At 42.5% G+C, this 20,863-nt stretch overlaps 1 protein-coding gene across 1 annotated transcript in view; it reads left to right on the top strand.

Moving 5' to 3' along the window:
• The window catches only part of LOC129232829 (uncharacterized), a 54,325-nt gene extending 40,372 nt beyond the window's left edge, over positions 1-13,953 (top strand). Inside the window, exon 5 of the mRNA XM_054866928.1 lies at positions 13,514-13,953. Within this exon, the coding sequence (XP_054722903.1) occupies positions 13,514-13,860 (347 nt within the window). The 3' untranslated portion in view covers positions 13,861-13,953. The remainder of the gene's footprint in view (positions 1-13,513) is intronic.
• Positions 13,954-20,863: the final 6,910 nt, after the last annotated feature.

The raw sequence follows: 20,863 nt of genomic DNA, 5'->3' as shown, positions 1-20,863 counted from the left end.
AAGTTTTGTCGCCAACTTGGCGACAAATTTGGCGATTTAAATCTTTTTTTTTTAATCTGGTTTCAATTTGGCCACTGTTGGTGATATTTAGAGAGTAAACAATTGAATCGCATTAAAACTGCCAGTAATGGGAAAATGACATTAAATTGGAGTAAAAGGAAGTCATGTGATGCACACATCTGCTCGTTTTAACTGAGTTTAGGTCGGTGTTTTCTTGCAGAAATTAATTTAATTTTATTTGCGTGACGCGGCCGGTTTATTTTGCAGAAATTCATTCATTTTTCTTGTTTAGTTACCGTTCAATAGCTCCTCACGATTACATACACTGCAGCGGTGGTGGCCAACTTTTTTTTTTACTCGATGTAGGCACCTCCTATTAAGGGGTCTAAGGACCCTTAACCTTCAAAATTTTCGACTTTCTGGAAAAAATATATGTTATGCATATTTTAATTCTGAACAATTTGATACCTAATTTATTAAATTACTATACGCCAAAAACTTTTCAAGTTATCGTAAAAATGCGTAAACGTTCCCCATAGAGATTTATGTTAACAGCAGCTGTTTAAGCCTCTTTTTCTTAGGTGCCTGTTTCTTCGGTTTTTTCGTTTTGCGCGCATGATATCTCAGAAAGTTTCTTACATATTTCCATAAAACTTTTTATACATGTTTGTCTGGTACGAAACAGGGAACCCCGCTCTGCTATGCCATCTGGGGCTTCCAGAGAACGGACCTTTCGGCCGGGGCCCCCTTACCCGTAAGGGAACGAGATCTAAACCACTTACGACTCTAGACACCGTGGACCCAGAACCTAAATTTTACTAAAAATGAAAGGTAATATTAAAAAATATATATTTTTTTGCCCAAAATTTTGGAAATTTTTGATTATGGGTCATTCCATAGTGACTAACGTAACATTCGCAGCTGATTTTCAAACTCTTTCTACTTACACCGGCAGTAAAAATGAATGTATTTTGGTTTAATATGCAGATTTAAAATGTACAAGGTGACTATTTTTCATTTCCACCAAGAATTTGAAGCAAAATAAGCGCTGGCAGGTGTTTTTTCACCAAAAAAGGCATTGTGACTAACGTAACATTTTTGCAACCCTGAGAAAAAATGCTTATGTTACGAGGCAAATTTTTCTGAAACTTACGCAGGCATTTAAAATTGGCCGATATATTTGTAAGAGGTAAAAAATCTATTTTTAAAAATGTACTACAGATTTGTTACAGATGAATCTTTTTTGACCCTTAATGGTACTTTTACGAAAAACTGTGTGTGACTAACGTAACGTGACTAACGTAACCATCGAATAACAAACAATGAATGCACATAAAATACTTTTTATAATTGATTTCTTGCTCTTATATTACTTTTACACTTTTTAGGAACCTTCTTTGTGTTGCATTATGGTTCTTTCTTTACTTTTTTTTCTATAATAGTGTAAGAAATTGAATGGAAGGATTCAGTTCAATTAACTCAATTTGAATGTGCGAAAAAAATAAACAAATAAAAAAAATGCTTTTACAAACTGAATAACATCATTATTGGGCTAATTAAATCCTAAATATCTCTCTTTAAAAAAATTAACTTTATGCAAATTGACAGTTTCACCGAATTCTAGTATTCTGCCGATATACTAGTTATCGTCATAAGAAACTCCGCAGTACTTTTCAATGGCATATTATTTTTTAAGGTTTACTGATTCATCAAACGAATCGTGTTGTGCATGCTTTTGAATTAAAATGTAATATTGAAAAAAAAAATTCGAACGTTTTTGCAGAATGCATTTTAATTCCAGATATCACCGCAAATGTTTCAATTTCTAAATGATCATTCTTGCATTTTCTGAAATATATGGCAGCAGCGCTTATTGTCACTGAATCATGTAACATCTTCAAATGTTTTCCAACGAGCAGCCATTACTTCATTTTAATAATAGGTGGACATGTATTTTCTAAAAAATAGAGACGTTCTTCTTTGTTAAGACTGTACTTCTATTAACTTAATTCTTAAGCTTTTATTCTTGTGTTGAATGCTAATTCAGCAGGGTACTCAATTTGCTTTACTCACCTTTTTTCTTTTTTAATAATTCTTTAAATTGGAAGTATCTTTATAAAGACCTTTAAAAAAGTGTTTTTTAAAGTAAACAGAAGGTCTATACAATGTAATTTTACTGGTATTTTTCACTCTTTATATGTTTTTAATCAATATAGAATGCATGTATATTCAAAATTGTACATGAAAATGTACATTAAATTAAATAAGTTGAAATATTAGCAGTCATTTTTAAAATATTACGTTAGTCAGAGCTCAAATGTTACGTTAGTCACACTAATTATTTTATATCTACTGATACTGAAATAAATATTTTGCACTTTTTAAGAAGATATAATACAGATGTAAGAAAATAAAAAGTGCTGTTTGGTTCAATCATCTGGTTTAGTTTTTAAACAGAAAATAGTACATTTTCGTGACTAACGTAACGCAAATATTTTCAGTGAAATAACCAAACTAATTAAAGTACTTATCTTATAATGTATGCAAAAATAACAGTCAATTTTATTCGGTCAACATCTAATCATTTAGAATAAATTTAGTTCTTTTAAAAATTTACAAAAAATTTTACATTACACAAGAAAACGTAGACGCATGTTTTTTGCACATGCTAAGCCTTTTCTACAACCTCGCACGTTTAAAGCCAGATGAAAAATACCGAATGAAATTTTTGCAAACTATTATTGGATTTATGTACTAGAAAGTATGCTGAATGAAATGATAGGTCACAATTAAGGCTTTGGGGAAAAAAACATTCTGAGGTTGAGGTTGACATTTCTATGGAATGACCCTTATGACTTGTAAAATTTCAAAAAATAAATAAATAATTTTAAAAGAATTAAACAAATTTAGGTTCAGGTCATAAATATAAACCAGACAAACAAGCATTAAAAGTTTTATGGAAATACATAAGAAACCTTCTGAGATATTATGCGCGCAAAACGAGAAAACCGAAGAAACCGGCACCTGAGAAAAAGAGGCTTAAACAGTTGCTGTTAACATAAATCTCTATGGGGAACGTTTACGCATTTTTACGATAACTTGAAAAGTTTTTGGCGTATAGTAATTTAATAAATTAGGTATCAAATTGTTCAGAATTAAAATATGCATAACATATATTTTTTCCAGAAAGTCGAAAATTTTGAAGGTTAAGGGTCTTTAGACCCCTTAAGGATCAGAACGCATATGAAATTTTAATTTAGGGGAGAGTGTTGTACCTCTGGACATTTTTCATACTTCAATTTTTAACGTCAATTATTTGAATCAAATTTAAACTCTAAGAGTCACATTCAAATACCTCAACATACTTCTATGCAACATATTTTCTAAAATTCAAACAGTTTGAAAATAAAATATTGGCAGCCATTTTTAAAGTAAGAGCTCTAAGCTGTCCCGAGGTACAACATCCAATTGTACTTTGGGACACATCCTTTTGTACTATGGGAAAGTCTACATGGTTCAGGAAACTGCCATAGACTTTAACCAATTTTGCAAGAAAAAACAATTTTTTTCATTGTAATTAATTGAATCATGAATAATGAACTTATGAATGAGGAATTAATGAATTATTATCTGACATTAAGTGTGTTTAAAAGACGACATCAGATTAGAACATTATTCCATGTTCCTAAACATATCTTAATTATTAAGAATATGTGGAACGTGTCCTAAGGTGCAAAATGTTCGGCAGCCTTCAAATTACAATCCAGGGGTGATTGTGTTTCGGTATTTTACCGAATTTCCGGTATTTTCGGACGTATTTCCGGTATTTTCATGTCCGAAAATACCGGAATTATGTTTTTTTTTTGTTATGCTTTTATCTCCCTACCTCCACAATTTTTTAAAAATTATATAATACTCATCAAATATACCTGCAAGAGCCTTCAGATGGACACCTATCCCTTAAGATGGACAAATGTCAAGATAATTTTGTATAACACCAGCTCAAAAGTAACTTTGTAACCCATTAAAATTTTAATCACATGTACACACACTATTTTGACTCTGACTATTGAACTATTTAATACTATGGCATAGGTGCACTTAAGTAATAGGGGCCAGAGATTACCCCCCCCCCTGTTCTCGCCTTGAAACTTTCAGGTATTTTTTGATGAACTCACAATCACCCCTGTTACAATCACCACATGGTTTAAGAAAAACCAAAATGGTGGTCAATCTGGATGCCCCATCGTTATTTTCTCATAACTAAAATATTTAAAGTACTTCTCTTTTGTAACAAAATAAAATTCAGTTGATCAGTTTTACAAATACAAAGACAGAAAATGAAATAAAAATGAAGAAAATATTTACTTTGCGGTCATGAAATTTTCTTTCTCTCACAAAATCGTCAATTTTACTCATTTTATGCTGGTTTTTACTGTGGCACCATTTAGGTTACTATCGGAGATTACAAAAAAAAAAAAAAAAAAAAAAAACACGACTGCTAAAAATAGATTCTTAGAACTTCGGACAACTAAGGAAAGCAAAAAAAAAAAAAAAAAAAAAAAAAAAAAAAAAATCGATGGTGCATAGGTTAACGGGTTTAAAGGAAAAAAAATTAATTTGAATTTTGACATCTTGAATTCAAATTATGTTTTTCGCAATCACGAGTGTGTGTATGTAGGCGTGTGTGTGTGGGGGGGGGGTGTTTGTGTGTACGGGGGTATGTGTGTTTGTGTCTGTGTGTTGGCATAAGTGTGGGGGGTGGGTATGTGTATGTGTGTGTGGGGGGGGTATGTGTATGTGTGTGTAGGCATATGTGTTTGTGTCTGTGTGCAGGCATGAATGTGTGGGTAGTTGTGTGTATGTGTGTGTATGTATGCGTGTGTGTTTGTGTGTGTACGGGGGTATGTGTGTTTGTGTCTGTGTGCTGGCATAAGTGTGGGGGGGTATGTGTATGTGTGTGTGGGGGGTATGTGTATGTGTGTGTAGGCATATGTGTTTGTGTCTGTGTGCAGGCATGAATGTGTGGGTAGTTGTGTGTATGTGTGTGTATGTATGCGTGTGTGTTTGTGTGTGTATGTGTTTGTGTGTGTATGTGTTTGTGTGTGTATAGGTGTATGTGTTTGTGTGTATGTGCGCGTGTGTGTGTGTAGTTGTGTATGTATGCGCGTGTGTGTAGGACATGGATGCAACCTGGAGACGGCTTTCGCTAGAGGAGCAGCATCGTGAGGAGCCGGTCGACGGTGATGGTGCGGAGGGTGGCGGTGGGAAAAATCAAAGAAACGTCAAAAACAGTCAAATGAAAGCAATAAGCAATCGTGATTGCTCAAAAAAAATAAAAATAAATAAATAAATAAATAAATAAAAACGAAGAATTGGGTTGTTTCCGAAATTTTAAGAGTATTTTATTCTGAAAGAGCATGCTTAAAAACATGGGATTCAACCATTTAAAAAATAATTTGACAAAGTTTAATATTTTTAAACTATTATTTTAATCTATGCGCAGATTGATATTCCTTTTTTGCGCTTCTGCACATGACATCACAAGCGATGAATTGCCATTCACTGATGCCATTAGCGTACAGCGCAAAATTATAATGTCCTAGCAACACGGTTGACAGAAAAGCGTAAGCATTCTGCTGACCAATGGAATAGCGCACCAAAGTACATCACGTGTGAAGTCATAAAGACCACGCCTTATTTCCATAATCAAACATTTATAAAACTTAAATAAAAAATAACTGTTGGGAAAATACTTGTTTTTTCTGGCTTTTTTTTATTATCAATTTTAGTGACTGCAAGTAGTACTTTTGACAGAAGGAAACAACCCCATTGCCTTCATCTTTACTATGTTCTGACCATTTGGCTCAAATTAATATGGAAAATATCCGAACAACCCATGGTCCTAATTAGTTTGGATTTTTGATTGTACTCCTACGTTTACCAGTGCTTATAGTTGCATGACTACAGTAACATAAAGCTGAGACAAATTCCTTCAATAACGGGTTTTGATGTTTTGATTATGTCCATATCTTATTGCCTTAGAACGGTCTTTCTCAGAATTTGTTGACACACGGACTGGTAAAAATTTTCCTGAGCTGAACCAACGGTCAGTTGAGCTTACTGGCCGGTCACCTGAGCTGAACCAATGGTCAGTTCAACTTACTAGTGGGTACCCAACGGTCAGTTGAGCTTACTGGCCGGTCACCTGAGCTGAACCAACGGCCAGTACTGCTTACTGGTGGGTACCCAACGGTCAGTTGAGCATACTGGCTGGTCACCTGCGCTGAACCAATGGTCAGTACAGCTTACGGTGGGTACCCAACCGTCAGTTGAGCTCACTGTTGGGTAGCCAACGGTCAATTGGGCTTACTCGCCGGTCACCTGAGCTGAACTAACGGTCAGTACAGCTTACTGGTGGTTACCCAACGGTCAGTTGAGCTTACTGGCCGGTCACCTGAGCTGAACTAACGGTCAGTACAACTTACTGGTGGTTACCCAACGGTCAGTTGAGCTTACTGGCCGGTCACCTGAGCTGAACCAACGGTCAGTACAGCTTACTAGTGGGTACCCAACGGTCAGTTGAGCATACTGGCTGGTCACCTGCGCTGAACCAATGGTCAGTACAGCTTACGGTGGGTACCCAACCGTCAGTTGAGCTCACTGTTGGGTAGCCAACGGTCAATTGGGCTTACTGGCCGGTCACCTGAGCTGAACTAACGGTCAGTACAGCTTACTGGTGGTTACCCAACGGTCAGTTGAGCTTACTGGCCGGTCACCTGAGCTGAACTAACGGTCAGTACAACTTACTGGTGGTTACCCAACGGTCAGTTGAGCTTACTGGCCGGTCACCTGAGCTGAACCAACGGCCAGTACTGCTTACTGGTGGGTACCCAACGGTCAGTTGGGCTTACTGGCTGGTCACCTGCGCTGAACCAATGGTCAGTACAGCTTACGGTGGGTACCCAACCGTCAGTTGAGCTCACTGTTGGGTAGCCAACGGTCAATTGGGCTTACTGGCCGGTCACCTGAGCTGAACCAACGGCCAGTACTGCTTACTGGTGGGTACCCAACGGTCAGTTGAGCATACTGGCTGGTCACCTGCGCTGAACCAATGGTCAGTACAGCTTACGGTGGGTACCCAACCGTCAGTTGAGCTCACTGTTGGGTAGCCAACGGTCAATTGGGCTTACTGGCCGGTCACCTGAGCTGAACCAACGGCCAGTACTGCTTACTGGTGGGTACCCAACGGTCAGTTGAGCATACTGGCTGGTCACCTGCGCTGAACCAATGGTCAGTACAGCTTACGGTGGGTACCCAACCGTCAGTTGAGCTCACTGTTGGGTAGCCAACGGTCAATTGGGCTTACTGGCCGGTCACCTGAGCTGAACCAACGGCCAGTACAGCTTACTTGTGGGTACCCAACGGTCAGTTGAGCTTACTGGCCGGTCACCTGAGCTGAACCAATGGTCAGTTCAACTTACTAGTGGGTACCCAACGGTCAGTTGAGCTTACTGGCCGGTCACCTGAGCTGAACCAACGGCCAGTACTGCTTACTGGTGGGTACCCAACGGTCAGTTGAGCATACTGGCTGGTCACCTGCGCTGAACCAATGGTCAGTACAGCTTACGGTGGGTACCCAACCGTCAGTTGAGCTCACTGTTGGGTAGCCAACGGTCAATTGGGCTTACTCGCCGGTCACCTGAGCTGAACCAACGGCCAGTACAGCTTACTGGTGGGTACCCAACGGTCAGTTGAGCTTACTGGCCGGTCACCTGAGCTGAACCAATGGTCAGTACAACTTACTAGTTGGTACCCAACGGTCAGTTGAGCTTACTGGCCGGTCACCTGAGCTGAACTAACGGTCAGTACAACTTACTGGTGGTTACCCAACGGTCAGTTGAGCTTACTGGCCGGTCACCTGAGCTGAACCAACGGTCAGTACAGCTTACTAGTGGGTACCCAACGGTCAGTTGAGCTTACTGGCCGGTTACCTGAGCTGAACCAATGGTCAGTACAGCTTACGGTGGGTACCCAACCGTCAGTTGAGCTCACTGGTGGGTAGACAACGGTCAGTTGGGCTTACTGGCCGGTCCCCTGAGCTGACCTAACGTTAAGTACAGCTTACTCTTGGGTACCCAATGATCAGTTGATCTTACTGGCCGGTCACCTGAGCTGAACCAACGGCCAGTACAGCTTACTGGTGGGTACCCAACGGTCAGTTGAGCTTACTGGCCGGTCACCTGAGCTGAACCAATGGTCAGTACAACTTACTAGTGGGTACCCAACGGTCAGTTGAGCTTACTGGCCGGTCACCTGAGCTGAACCAACGGCCAGTACTGCTTACTAGTGGGTACCCAACGGTCAGTTGAGCTTACTGGCCGGTTACCTGAGCTGAACCAACGGTCAGTACAGCTTACTAGTGGGTACCCAACGGTCAGTTGAGCTTACTGGCCGGTCACCTGAGCTGAACCAACGGCCAGTACTGCTTACTAGTGGGTACCCAACGGTCAGTTGAGCTTACTGGCCGGTCACCTGAGCTGAACCAACGGTCAGTACAGCTTACTAGTGGGTACCCAACGGTCAGTTGAGCTTACTGGCCGGTTACCTGAGCTGAACCAATGGTCAGTACAGTTTACGGTGGGTACCCAACCGTCAGTTGAGCTCACTGGTGGGTAGACAACGGTCAGTTGGGCTTACTGGCCGGTCTCCTGAGCTGACCTAACGTTAAGTACAGCTTACTCTTGGGTACCCAATGATCAGTTGATCTTACTGGCCGGTCATCTGAGCTGAACCAACGGTCAGTACAGCTTACTGGTGGTTATCCAATGGTTAGTTGAGCTTACTGGCCGGTCACCTGAGCTGAACCAACGGTCAGTACAGCTTACTGGTGGGTACCCAACGGTCAGTTGAGCTTACTGGTCGGTCGCCTGAGCTGAACCAATGGTCAGTACAGCTTACGGTGGGTACCCAACCGTCAGTTGAGCTCACTGTTGGGTAGCCAACGGTCAGTTGGGCTTACTGGCCGGTCGCCTGAGCTGAACCAACGGCCAGTACAACTTACTGGTGGTTACCCAACGGTCAGTTGAGCTTACTGGCAGGTCACCTGAGCTGAACCAACGATCAGTACACTTACTAGTGGGTACCCAACGATCAGTTGAGCTTACTGGCCGGTCACCTGAGCTGAACCAACGGTTAGTACAGCTTACGGTGGTTACCCAACCGTCACCGAGTACTGAGTTTCTCTCGCCCTCCCCCCCCAGAGAAAAGTTAATCTTTAACTAGGTAGCAAAGAACTGATACAAAAGTAATGATGAGATTTGTAACGATTTATTTAAACTAATATTTGAATGTAAAGAAAAGACGATTAATAGTTGTAATTATCCATAAGTAAATGAACCTTAAAGGAAAATCAAAAGTTATGAAAAGTACTCAAAAAGTTTGCTGGAATCATATAAAATGTTAATTATTGTTACTGTCGAGAATATTAAATGATTATTATGCCGTGGATCGAAAACACATTTATTAATGTTGAAGAAACTATCTACATAAACAATGACAAATATGTAATACTTAATAACCAAAGAACCAAAGCAGACTATTGATAGTTTTAGTCCAGGATTAGTAAGTTAACCAATTAATATGCTTCTAATGTAAAACAACCAATGAGAAATAAATAAGTAAAATATAGACAGAAGAAAAGGATTAACTTAAGAAAATTTAGGACCTCCGAGAGAGCTTCAAGTAAGCCCTGACCAATAGCAAAACGTTTATTGAACCAAGTTTACTTTAACCAATTAAAGTGCGATTATAGATATTTCAACAATTACAAAGAAGTTTTTATTATCATGTTTTTAGCGGAGGATACTGGAGATACAGTTAAAAATTCAGGAAACGTTTATGGTAAATATTACTGTACAAGGGAGTGTTTACAGTACAGAAAATTTTTTTAGTAAATTGCACCAAAAAAAAAAGCGATTGCAGTGCCCATGGTTACACCACGTGATTTATAGTGCGAAGTAGATAATCGATCGATGGTGCCAACCAGCATCGTGGTCAGCGAAGCCGCGTCCTAACGAAGGTACCGCGATCGAACGCGCTGCTCGCATGTTGCATTTTTTAACTCTCGTTTATTCTACCGTTATATTTTACAGTAACATAGAATTTTACGGTAAAAGTTACTGGCAACATGGATGCCCGTTACTTTTACCGTAAAATGTAAGGATTTTTTTAAAAAGTAATAGTTGATCCCCTTTTTTTGTTTTTTGGGGCCATTCATTAATTACGTAAGGATGATTTTCACAATTTTTGACCCCCCCTCCCCCATGTAAGGGTACGTAAGAACCCTTATAAAACCCCTACTCCCTATTCTTACGTAAGATTCCATTTCGTTTCTCAAATAATAAAAGAGCAAATCTGACATCTCTGGAATTGAAATTTAATTTACTACTATTAAATTAAACTTTTTTGTATATAGAAATATTTACTAAAAAGTTGGAACATAGACTGTTCTTTCGATAATTGTTTTTTTTTTTTTTTTGTGTGTATGGTGAGATACTAATTAAAAATAAAACTTGTGATACATAGTGCGACTCTTTTATTATATTTCGCACTATTCATTCTTTTTAAATACAAATAAAACGAGCTGGTGTGTGCATCACATGACTTCCTTTTACTCCAATTTAATGTCATTTCCCCATTATTCGCAATTTTAATGTGATTCAATAGTTTACTCTCTAAATATCACCAACAGTGGCCAAATTAAAAACAGATTTAAAAAAATAAATAAATAAATAAAATCGCCAAATTTGTCGCCAAGTTGGCGACAAAATTTGGTGACCAAAAGACTCGCGATATATCGCCAAGTGTCCGCCAAATTATAACACCACTTGAGTTTACATCGAAATTAACAATGATTTTCCCCCAAAAAGGGGCAAAAGACCCCCTTTGGAGCATCCGAATGCAACCAAAAAGGAAGGTGCACAACTAGACCCCCACTAGGTGTCTACGTACCAAATTTCAACTTTCCAGGACATTCCGTTCTTGAGTTATACGACATATATACGCACATACGTACATACAGACGTCACGAGAAAACTCGTTGTCATTAACTCGGGGATCGTCAAAATGGATATTTCGGGTGTCTGTTCGTTCTTAGGCACATATCCACGTGCGGTCGGGTTGAAAAAAAAAAAAACTCAACATTCATTTGGGGGTGAGCAAAATAGAAATGAAGGCCGATTTTTGGGTGAACATTTTTTCGCGAATACAATACTTCCTTTATTGTAAAAGGAAATAAAACAGCTCATCCTAATACGTTTCTCTATCTTCCAGACGCAAATGAAATATAATCCCTGTCAAACCATTTAGCCGCGCAATTTCCAATGTAAAATATCGACTTGGAAAATATTACGTAAGAATGGGTGTGGACCCCCCCCCCCAAAGTAAGGGTATATAGAGATTTTTCCAACTTCCCCTCCCCCTCAGGACCCTCACGTAATTAATGAATGGCCCCTTTTAACTTAAACAGGCGGTTAACTTGTAGAAGTTGATTCATATGATATAGGACTCGTTCTGCACCTGAAAAACGCGGTCAACCCAGTGTTGCCAGATGGTCAAATCCAGATTTCCCCAATTCCCTTCCAACTTTTCCCCAAAAAGCGATGTTTTCTTTATCAAAATTCCCCAAATTCAAAAATTATTTTTCCACTAATGTTTTCATAAAATGAATCGACTTCTCTGATATTTCTGTCTCTTGAAAATTTATTTTTTCCCCAAATAGCCAAATTTTCTTATAAAATTCCCCAACTTTTTTTTTCTTCCCATTTTCGCCTTTTTTTTTGTCTTTATCTTTATCGATTTTTATCTTTACTAATAATTAAAACTGAAAGTCTGTCTGTCCGTATCTCTCTTTCTCTCTCTCTGTCAGGATCTCTGTGAGGCGCATAGTACCAAGACTGTTCAACCCATTTTCATGAAATTTGGCACAGAATTAGTTTGTGGAGTAGCGGTGTGCACCTTTAAGCGATTTTTCGAAAATTCGTTTTTCTTCTGCCAGATGTCAAGACGCGAATTTAAATACGAATTTTTTTCCCAAATGGTTTTTTCCCCAGGTTTTCCCAAAGAAAAAAAAAATTTTCCCCAAAGAATTCCCCTCAAAACCCATTTCCCCAAAATTTCCTCAGAGAGCACCAGATTTCCCCAAAATGAGACAAAAATCTAGATGCACGTTCCTGGGGAGTACCTGGGGCGGGGCCTCGCACCTCCCAAGTCTTGTCATTGGTGGGATGGATCCTCCGGAGAGGAAATAAGCTGATTGGTCGGCAAGTAAAGCCGATGACGTAGGAGCTTCCCCTGGCGGTCAAAACATGACTAAGAATTTTGGAGTCCAGAAATGAAATTAAAATGAAACGAGCTGATGTGTGCATCACATGACTTCCTTTTACTCCAATTTAATGTCATTTCCCCATTATTCGCAATTTTAATGTGATTCAATAGTTTACTCTCTAAATATCACCAACAATGGCCAAATTGAAACCAAAAAAAAAAAAAACTCCGCCAAATTTGTCGCCAAGTTGGCGACAAAACTTGGCGACCAAAAGACTGGCGATATATCGCCAAGTGTCCGACAAATTATAACGCCACTTGAGTTTACATCGAAATTAACAATGATTTCCCCCCAAAAAGGTGCAAAAGACCCCCTTAGGAACATCCGAAAGCAACCAAAAGGGGAGGTGCACAACTAGACCCCACTACGAGTCTATGTACCAAATTTCAACTTTCTAGGACATACCATTTTTGAGTTATGCGAGATACATACGCACATACATACAGACGTCACGAGAAAAGTCGTTGTAATTACCTCGGTGATGGTCAAAATGGATATTTCGCGTGTCTATACATTCTTAGGCACTTTTCCGCATGGGGTCGAATCGAAAAAAAAACTCAACATTCATTTGGGGGTGAGCAAAATGGAAATGAAGGGCGATTTTTGAGTGAAAATTTTTTCGCGAATACAATACTTCCTTTTTTGTAAAAGGAAGTAAAAAGGGGATAAAAATGAAAAAACTTTGTCCTCATCAATAAAGATTTGGACTAGAGTTGAAATTTTGCCTATAAGGTTTTCCTGACTTTTTAGAATAGGGAGGACCGCCCTGAGTTTGGAAGAGACTTTTGAAAGGTTAAATATTTTATTGATTTCAGCAAAAAGTTGCATGAAATCAGAAATTTCGTTGCTGGAGTTAGGCTCCTTAATGTTAGGGGTGGAATGCTCAGGTAAATTACTGGAAGTGGCCTCAGAGTAGGAAAATCCTGCTCTGCGGCTAGCACCGCTTCCGCGGTTAACGGCTCGCTTGCCTTCCAGATTGATTTTAGGTTTGGGGAAGGCCACGCAACCCCTATAAGCAACCCCTAAGGCTACGTGATCACCCCCACAACCTACACATTTAGGCTTTTCCTTATTAATTTTGACCGGGCAACTTTACGGGTCTAACGGCATCTTCGTCTCTTTCAGAAGACGGAGGCTTCAACCTTTCGCCCAAACAGCCGGACTCCGGCATGTTCGGGCCCGGATACTACCTCTACCAGACGGCCTCGGCGACCGCCCAAAGAAGCCTGCCCATGTTCACGAGTGCCAAAGACTTGCCCAAAGCGTCCATCTTACACCAGTCCGTCAGCCAGCCCATCCTGACGAACAGCCTGCCTTTCCTGGGGCTGCCCCAAGTGCACAACCCGGACAGTCCGGAAGGCGGGCTGTCCTCCCCGAGGCCGGACTCGAACCCGGACTATCCGGTCTCCCCGCACGGAGTCTCTCTGCACGCTCAGACGCTAGAAACCACCAACGACTTTGACATCCATTGACCACTTGCGAGTGATTTGTTAAGAGCCTTTGTTGAAATTTATTGACGAATTTTACAATTCTTTGTTCATATATAAAAGTATATATAGAAAAAAATAAAACGTTGTTTTTAAAATATCCTTTTCTATGTAATCGCTGAAAACAATTTTGGGGAATGTGCAATTAATTTTGAGTGAAGGACGTTTCGATTTGCCTGTAATTTATTTACAGTAGGCGCCGCTTAATGTGATCACGGTTAATGTTATCATTCGCTTAATGTTATCAGAATGACGAAGTCCCGGAACAATTGTATGTTAACACACGTTAAAAAAGTAGGATATTGTAATCAGCGTCTTCGTTTATTGTTATCACTTTTCCATAAACTTTCAATTTTTTCCCCGTTTTTGTTCCTCAATTAACAGAAATACATAGGCAAACCCTGACGAGACTAACTTTCTGTGTAGCATTTTGTAGTTTTCGATAGCAATTCAAAATTTTTCTAAGAATGAAGCTATAGAAAGTTCGACCCAGTGACCACAGACTCCCCCTAAGAAAACTTTCTTTTGCACCTAAAAAAAATTCAGTCGCTGGACATGGCACTGATGTAGGACCTATATCGCTGCCATTGCTTTGTAAACTATTAAAGAATTGTGTCGAGATTGAAAACAACGCGAAGTGAAATTAAAATTTAAACAACAAGCAAAACCAAGCTGGAAAAGATAGAAAAACTGAATGTGCTCTGAAACTGGTTTACGAATGTCTGGGAAAACGGTCCTATTTTACTTCACGTATTACTATGTGATTAAAAATTGCATAATTTAGCTTTAAATTTTTATAATTCAGATATTTCCATTCTGTTAATTTAATAATTTATAATTTAAAGCTGCGTTCAGTTGAGTCATTGTGATTTTAATTTGAGGTTGCCAAAATAATTGCAACTTAATTGAAAAAAAAAACATTATTTTGTGTCTCCTTGATTCTTTTCGGTTATTGTTATCAGTCGGTTATTGTTATCGAATTATATTAGTCCCAAAGTGATCACATTAAGCGGCGCCTACTGTATTTATTTATTTTTACCAATGATACCTTCATTTTGCCATTTCTAGCTTAACCGGGTGAAGCGAAAGAGAAAATTACAATGTATATTCACACAAGTATACATTCCCATACCTAACATATACCTCTGTACATATACAGTGTGTTCCGTTTTCACTTGCAAGACCTTTATTTTCCTACATGAATACTTCCAATTGCAAAAACGTTCAAAATCAGATGCAGGTTTGAGGCATTGAAAGTTTGAAGCAAAAATAAAAATGAGTCAAAAAATACGAAATTTAACTTTTTATACGGACCCTAGGTCCCCTTACTAATGTTAAGGGAAATAATCTCCGTTGAAAACCATTACGAACACAAAAAACTTGACATTTGTGCGACCAAAACTCAGGGAGATATTCTAGTTTACAGTTTTAAGGGACCATACAGAAGATGAGACTGGAACTTCTTGCTCTTTCAAAACAATGACAGGTCGTCAAAGTAAGAAGAGTAAGTAAGTAAGGTATTTGATACCTTACTTACTTACTCTTATATAAATACCTTATTTACGTCAAAGTAAGTAAGGTATTTATATTTTTCATTGCTATTCAAAAATAAATGCAAATGTTATGCCGTGATACGCAAAAACACACCACAAAACATCAAATAATTTGAAAAACCACACTCTATGCACACATGTAATTTTAAACACTTGTTAACCGCTATATTTTCCCCCAAAAGGTGTTATTGACGGCGAGTGAAAAGTAGTGTAAGTCACAAAACGTTGCGTTTCATAGCTCGGTGAATATGGGTCGTACTAGTTTCAAACTTTTTGTGTTGGAGTTATTTTTCAATGGAGATTATTTCCATAAACGTAAGTTAGGGGACCTGGGGCCAGTATAAAAAGTTAAATTTTGCATTTTTTGACTCATTTTTATTTTTACTTCAAACTTTCATTATCTTAACTCTGCATCTGATTTTGAACGTTTTTGCAATTGGAAGTATACATATAGGACTGACGGTTGCGAAAATAAAGGTCTTGCAGGTTAAAACGAAACACCCGGTATATACATTTTTCGATTCCGAGTCACAACTGACTACAACTGTATTTATGTCGAGGACTGCATACTAAGTGCCTTGCCTCCATTACTTTTTTTTATACCGATAGATGGCAGCACCATCACCGGATCGAACAGTTAATGAGAATTTAGAACTAGACCTGGGCCGTGGTAGCCCGATTGGTAGAGTGTCGGAATCGGGGCCGGAGGGTCCTGGGTTCGAACCTCGATCGTCGAAGACCCACCGTCTGTGATGATGTTGGTCTCAGTGCTATTGGTGAAATATATTATGTATGGAAGGTTCATTTATTATATTATCAGGTTCGTTAGAATGGAAAAAAAAAACAGGGCCGTTACTATAATTATTTAGCTTTTATTTTCGTGGATTAATTAATCTCTGTATGTTCTTGCGAATACGACTTAGCCCACAACAAGACACTAAACATTTAAATATCAACGAAAAGCACATTTTCTATTGATACATTAATAAAAATGCCTTACCTCATTCTTCTCAAGGCATACGGGCTGTATTCGAATCGTCTGCACTGCACTGTGCTTTATACACCCACTAAAACAATTCTCCTTCGTCCCTTCTTCTTCCCGAACATTTCCCCCGGAACCCAGGCAAGTTCCTCGCCAATTCGCCTCCTCCATAGTAAAACAAAACCCCGCCAAAAGCGCCAGCACACGCGCATTTTTACTTCTCGCGAGGCCAAAAAAATAAGTAATATGTAATGTCAGCATTACACCGTCGTCATTAAAGGGGACTGGGCGACGTTAAATATGCTCGTGGTCTCAATGTCCTCCAAGTGAAACGATACCTCTGGGGGTGCTAGTACTAGGTAGCTATTAGCTCCTGGGCTAGTTCTAAATTCCCATTAACTGTTCGATCCGGTGATGGTGCTGCCATCTATCGGTATATAAAATAATGGAGGCAAGGCACTTAGTATGCAGTCCTCGACATAAATTCAGTTGTAGTCAGTTGAGACTCGGAAAAGGAACAAATCGGAAATTTGTTTTGAAAATTACTGTATATAAAGAAAGAACATTGTATTTCATAATAATATTTGGGTTGAAACAATATTTTTTATTTTTAGCAGTGAATTTTCGCTTTCAAAAAAAAAAAAAAAAAAAAACCATCACCGGATCGAATAGCTAATGAGAATTTAGAACTAGACCAGGAGCTAATAGCTACCTGGTGCTAGCACCCCCAGAGGTATCGTTTCACTTGGAGGACTTTGAGACCACGAGCCTATTTAACGTCGCCCAGTCCCCTTTAATGACGACGGTGGATCTTCGACCATCGAGGTTCGAACACAGGACCCTCCGGCCCCGAATCCGACACTCTACCGATCGGGCTAACACGGCCCCGGTATATACATCTATACACATATATGCACAATAGGGTTGCCAGATTTAAAATCAGTAAATACGGGACACGCTTCTATTAGTGAAAAAAAAAGCGGGGGGGGGGATATTTTTGAAACGTCTGTTTATGATAAATCTGAAAAATTCAATCACAAACAGGCTTCTAAAATATTATTATATTTTCGAAAACATCTAAAATTCAGAGCCCATGGTGGGGAGAGAGCATGCGGTAGAGCTCATGCCCCCGTTACCCGTTTTTTCCCGGGCGTTGCCACCCTATGCTGACACTAAATAGCCCGGAACCCCTACCAGGTGGAGCTCACGCCCCCGTTACCCGTTTTTTCCCGGGCATTGCCACCCTATGCTGACACTTAATAGCCCGGAACCCCTACCGGGTAGAGCTCATGCCCCCGTTACCCGTTTTTTTCCCGGGCGTTGCCACCCTATGCTGACACTAAATAGCCCGGAACCCCTACCGGGTAGAGCTCACGCCCCCGTTACCCGTTTTTTCCCGGGCGTTGCCACCCTATGCTGACACTTAATAGCCCGGAACCCCTACCGGGTAGAGCTCATGCCCCCGTTACCCCGTTTTTTCCCGGGCATTGCCACCCTATGCTGACACTTAATAGCCCGGAACCCCTACCGGGTAGAGCTCATGCCCCCGTTACCCGTTTTTTCCCGGGCGTTGCCACCCTATGCTGACACTAAATAGCCCGGAACCCCTACCAGGTGGAGCTCACGCCCCCGTTACCCGTTTTTTCCCGGGCATTGCCACCCTATGCTGACACTAAATAGCCCGGAACCCCTACCGGGTGGAGCCCATGCCCCCGTTAACCGTTTTTTCCCGGGCGTTGCCACCCTATGCTGACACTTAATAGCCCGGAACCCCTACCGGGTAGAGCTCATGCCCCCGTTACCCGTTTTTTCCCCGGCGTTGCCAACCTATACTGACACTAAATAGCCCGGAACCCCTACCGGGTGGAGCCCACGCCCCCGTTACCCGTTTTTTCCCGGGCGTTGCCACCCTATGCAGACACTTAATAGCCCGGAACCCCTCCCGGGTTGAGCCCATGCCCCCGTTACCCGTTTTTTTCCCGGGCGTTGCCACCCTATGCAGACACTTAATAGCCCGGAACCCCTACCGGGTGGAGCCCATGCCCCCGTTACCCGTTTTTTCCCGGGCGTTGCCACCCTATGCTGACACTAAATAGCCCGGAATCCCTACCGGGTGGAGCCCATGCCCCCGTTACCCGTTTTTTCCCGGGCGTTGCCACCCTATGCTGACATTAAATAGCCGGAACCCCAACCGGGTTGAGCCCATGCCCCCGTTACCCGTTTTTTCAGGGGCATTGCCACCCTATGCTGAAACTAAATAGCCCGGAACCCCTACCGGGTGGAGCCCATGCCCCCGTTACCCGTTTTTTCCCGGGCATTGCCACCCTATGCTGACACTAAATAGCCCGGAACCCCTACCGGGTGGAGCCCATGCCCCCGTTATCCGTTTTTTCCCCGGCGTTGCCACCCTATGCAGACACTTAATAGCCCGGAACCCCTACCGGGTGGAGCCCATGCCCCCGTTACCCGTTTTTTCCCGGGCGTTGCCACCCTATGCTGACACTAAATAGCCCGGAACCCCTACCGGCAGGAGCCCATGCCCCCGTTACCCCGTTTTTTTCCCGGGCGTTGCCACCCTATGCTGACACTAAATAGCCCGGAACCCCTACCGGCAGGAGCCCATGCCCCCGTTACCCGTTTTTTTTCCGGGCGTTGCCACCCTATGCTGACACTAAATAGCCCGGAACCCCTACCGGGTGGAGCCCATGCCCCCGTTACCCGTTTTTTCCCGGGCGTTGCCACCCTATGCTGACACTAAATAGCCCGGAACCCCTACCGGGTTTAGCCCATGCCCTCGTTACCCCGTTTTTTTGTGGGCGTTGCCACCCTATGCTGACACTAAATAGCCCGGAACCCCTCCCGGGTGGAGCCCATGCCCCCGTTACCCGTTTTTTCCCGGGCGTTGCCACCCTATGCTGACACTAAATAGCCCGGAATCCCTACCGGGTGGAGCCCATGCCCCCGTTACCCGTTTTTTCCCGGGCGTTGCCACCCTATGCTGACATTAAATAGCCGGAACCCCAACCGGGTTGAGCCCATGCCCCCGTTACCCGTTTTTTCAGGGGCATTGCCACCCTATGCTGACACTAAATAGCCCGGAACCCCTACCGGGTGGAGCCCATGCCCCCGTTACCCGTTTTTTCCCGGGCATTGCCACCCTATGCTGACACTAAATAGCCCGGAACCCCTACCGGTTACCCGTGGAGCCCATGCCCCCGTTATCCGTTTTTTCCCCGGCGTTGCCACCCTATGCAGACACTTAATAGCCCGGAACCCCAACCGGGTTGAGCCCATGCCCCCCCTACCGTTACCCGTTTTTTTCCGGGCGTTGCCATCCTATGCTGACACTAAATAGCCCGGAACCCCTCCCGGGTGGAGCCCATGCCCCCGTTACCCGTTTTTTCCCGGGCGTTGCCACCTTATGCTGACACTAAATAGCCCGGAACCCCTCCCGGGTGGAGCTCACGCCCCCGTTACCCGTTTTTTCCCGGGCGTTGCCACCCTATGCTGTCACTAAATAGCCCGGAACCCCTCCCGGGTGGAGCCCATGCCCCCGTTACCCGTTTTTTCCCGGGCGTTGCCACTTTATGCTGACACTAAATAGCCCGGAACCCCTACCGGGTGGAGCTCACGCCCCCGTTACCCGTTTTTTCCCGGGCGTTGCCACCTTATGCTGACACTAAATAGCCCGGAACCCCTACCGGGTGGAGCTCACGCCCCCGTTACCCGTTTTTTCCCGGGCGTTGCCATCCTATGCTGACACTAAATAGCCCGGAACCCCTCCCGGGTGGAGCCCATGCCCCCGTTACCCGTTTTTTTCCGGGCGTTGCCATCCTATGCTGACACTAAATAGCCCGGAACCCCTCCCGGGTGGAGCCCATGCCCCCGTTACCCGTTTTTTCCCGGGCGTTGCCACCTTATGCTGTTTTTTCCCCGGCGTTGCCACCCTATGCAGACACTAAATAGCCCGGAACCCCTACCGGGTGGAGCTCACGCCCCCGTTACCCGTTTTTTCCCGGGCGTTGCCACCTTATGCTGACACTAAATAGCCCGGAACCCCTACCGGGTGGAGCTCACGCCCCCGTTACCCGTTTTTTCCCGGGCGTTGCCATCCTATGCTGACACTAAATAGCCCGGAACCCCTCCCGGGTGGAGCCCATGCCCCCGTTACCCGTTTTTTTCCGGGCGTTGCCATCCTATGCTGACACTAAATAGCCCGGAACCCCTCCCGGGTGGAGCCCATGCCCCCGTTACCCGTTTTTTCCCGGGCGTTGCCACCTTATGCTGACACTAAATAGCCCGGAACCCCTCCCGGGTGGAGCTCACGCCCCCGTTACCCGTTTTTTCCCGGGCGTTGCCACCCTATGCTGACACTTAATAGCCCGGAACCCCTCCCGGGTGGAGCCCATGCCCCCGTTACCCGTTTTTTCACGGGCGTTGCCATCCTATGCTG

The sequence above is a fragment of the Uloborus diversus genome, unplaced genomic scaffold (genome assembly GCF_026930045.1).
Source record: "Uloborus diversus isolate 005 unplaced genomic scaffold, Udiv.v.3.1 scaffold_14, whole genome shotgun sequence".
Classification (NCBI taxonomy): domain Eukaryota; kingdom Metazoa; phylum Arthropoda; class Arachnida; order Araneae; family Uloboridae; genus Uloborus; species Uloborus diversus.
Note: the sequence above shows the minus strand (reverse complement) of the source record. Positions and strands in the feature narration are given on the sequence as shown.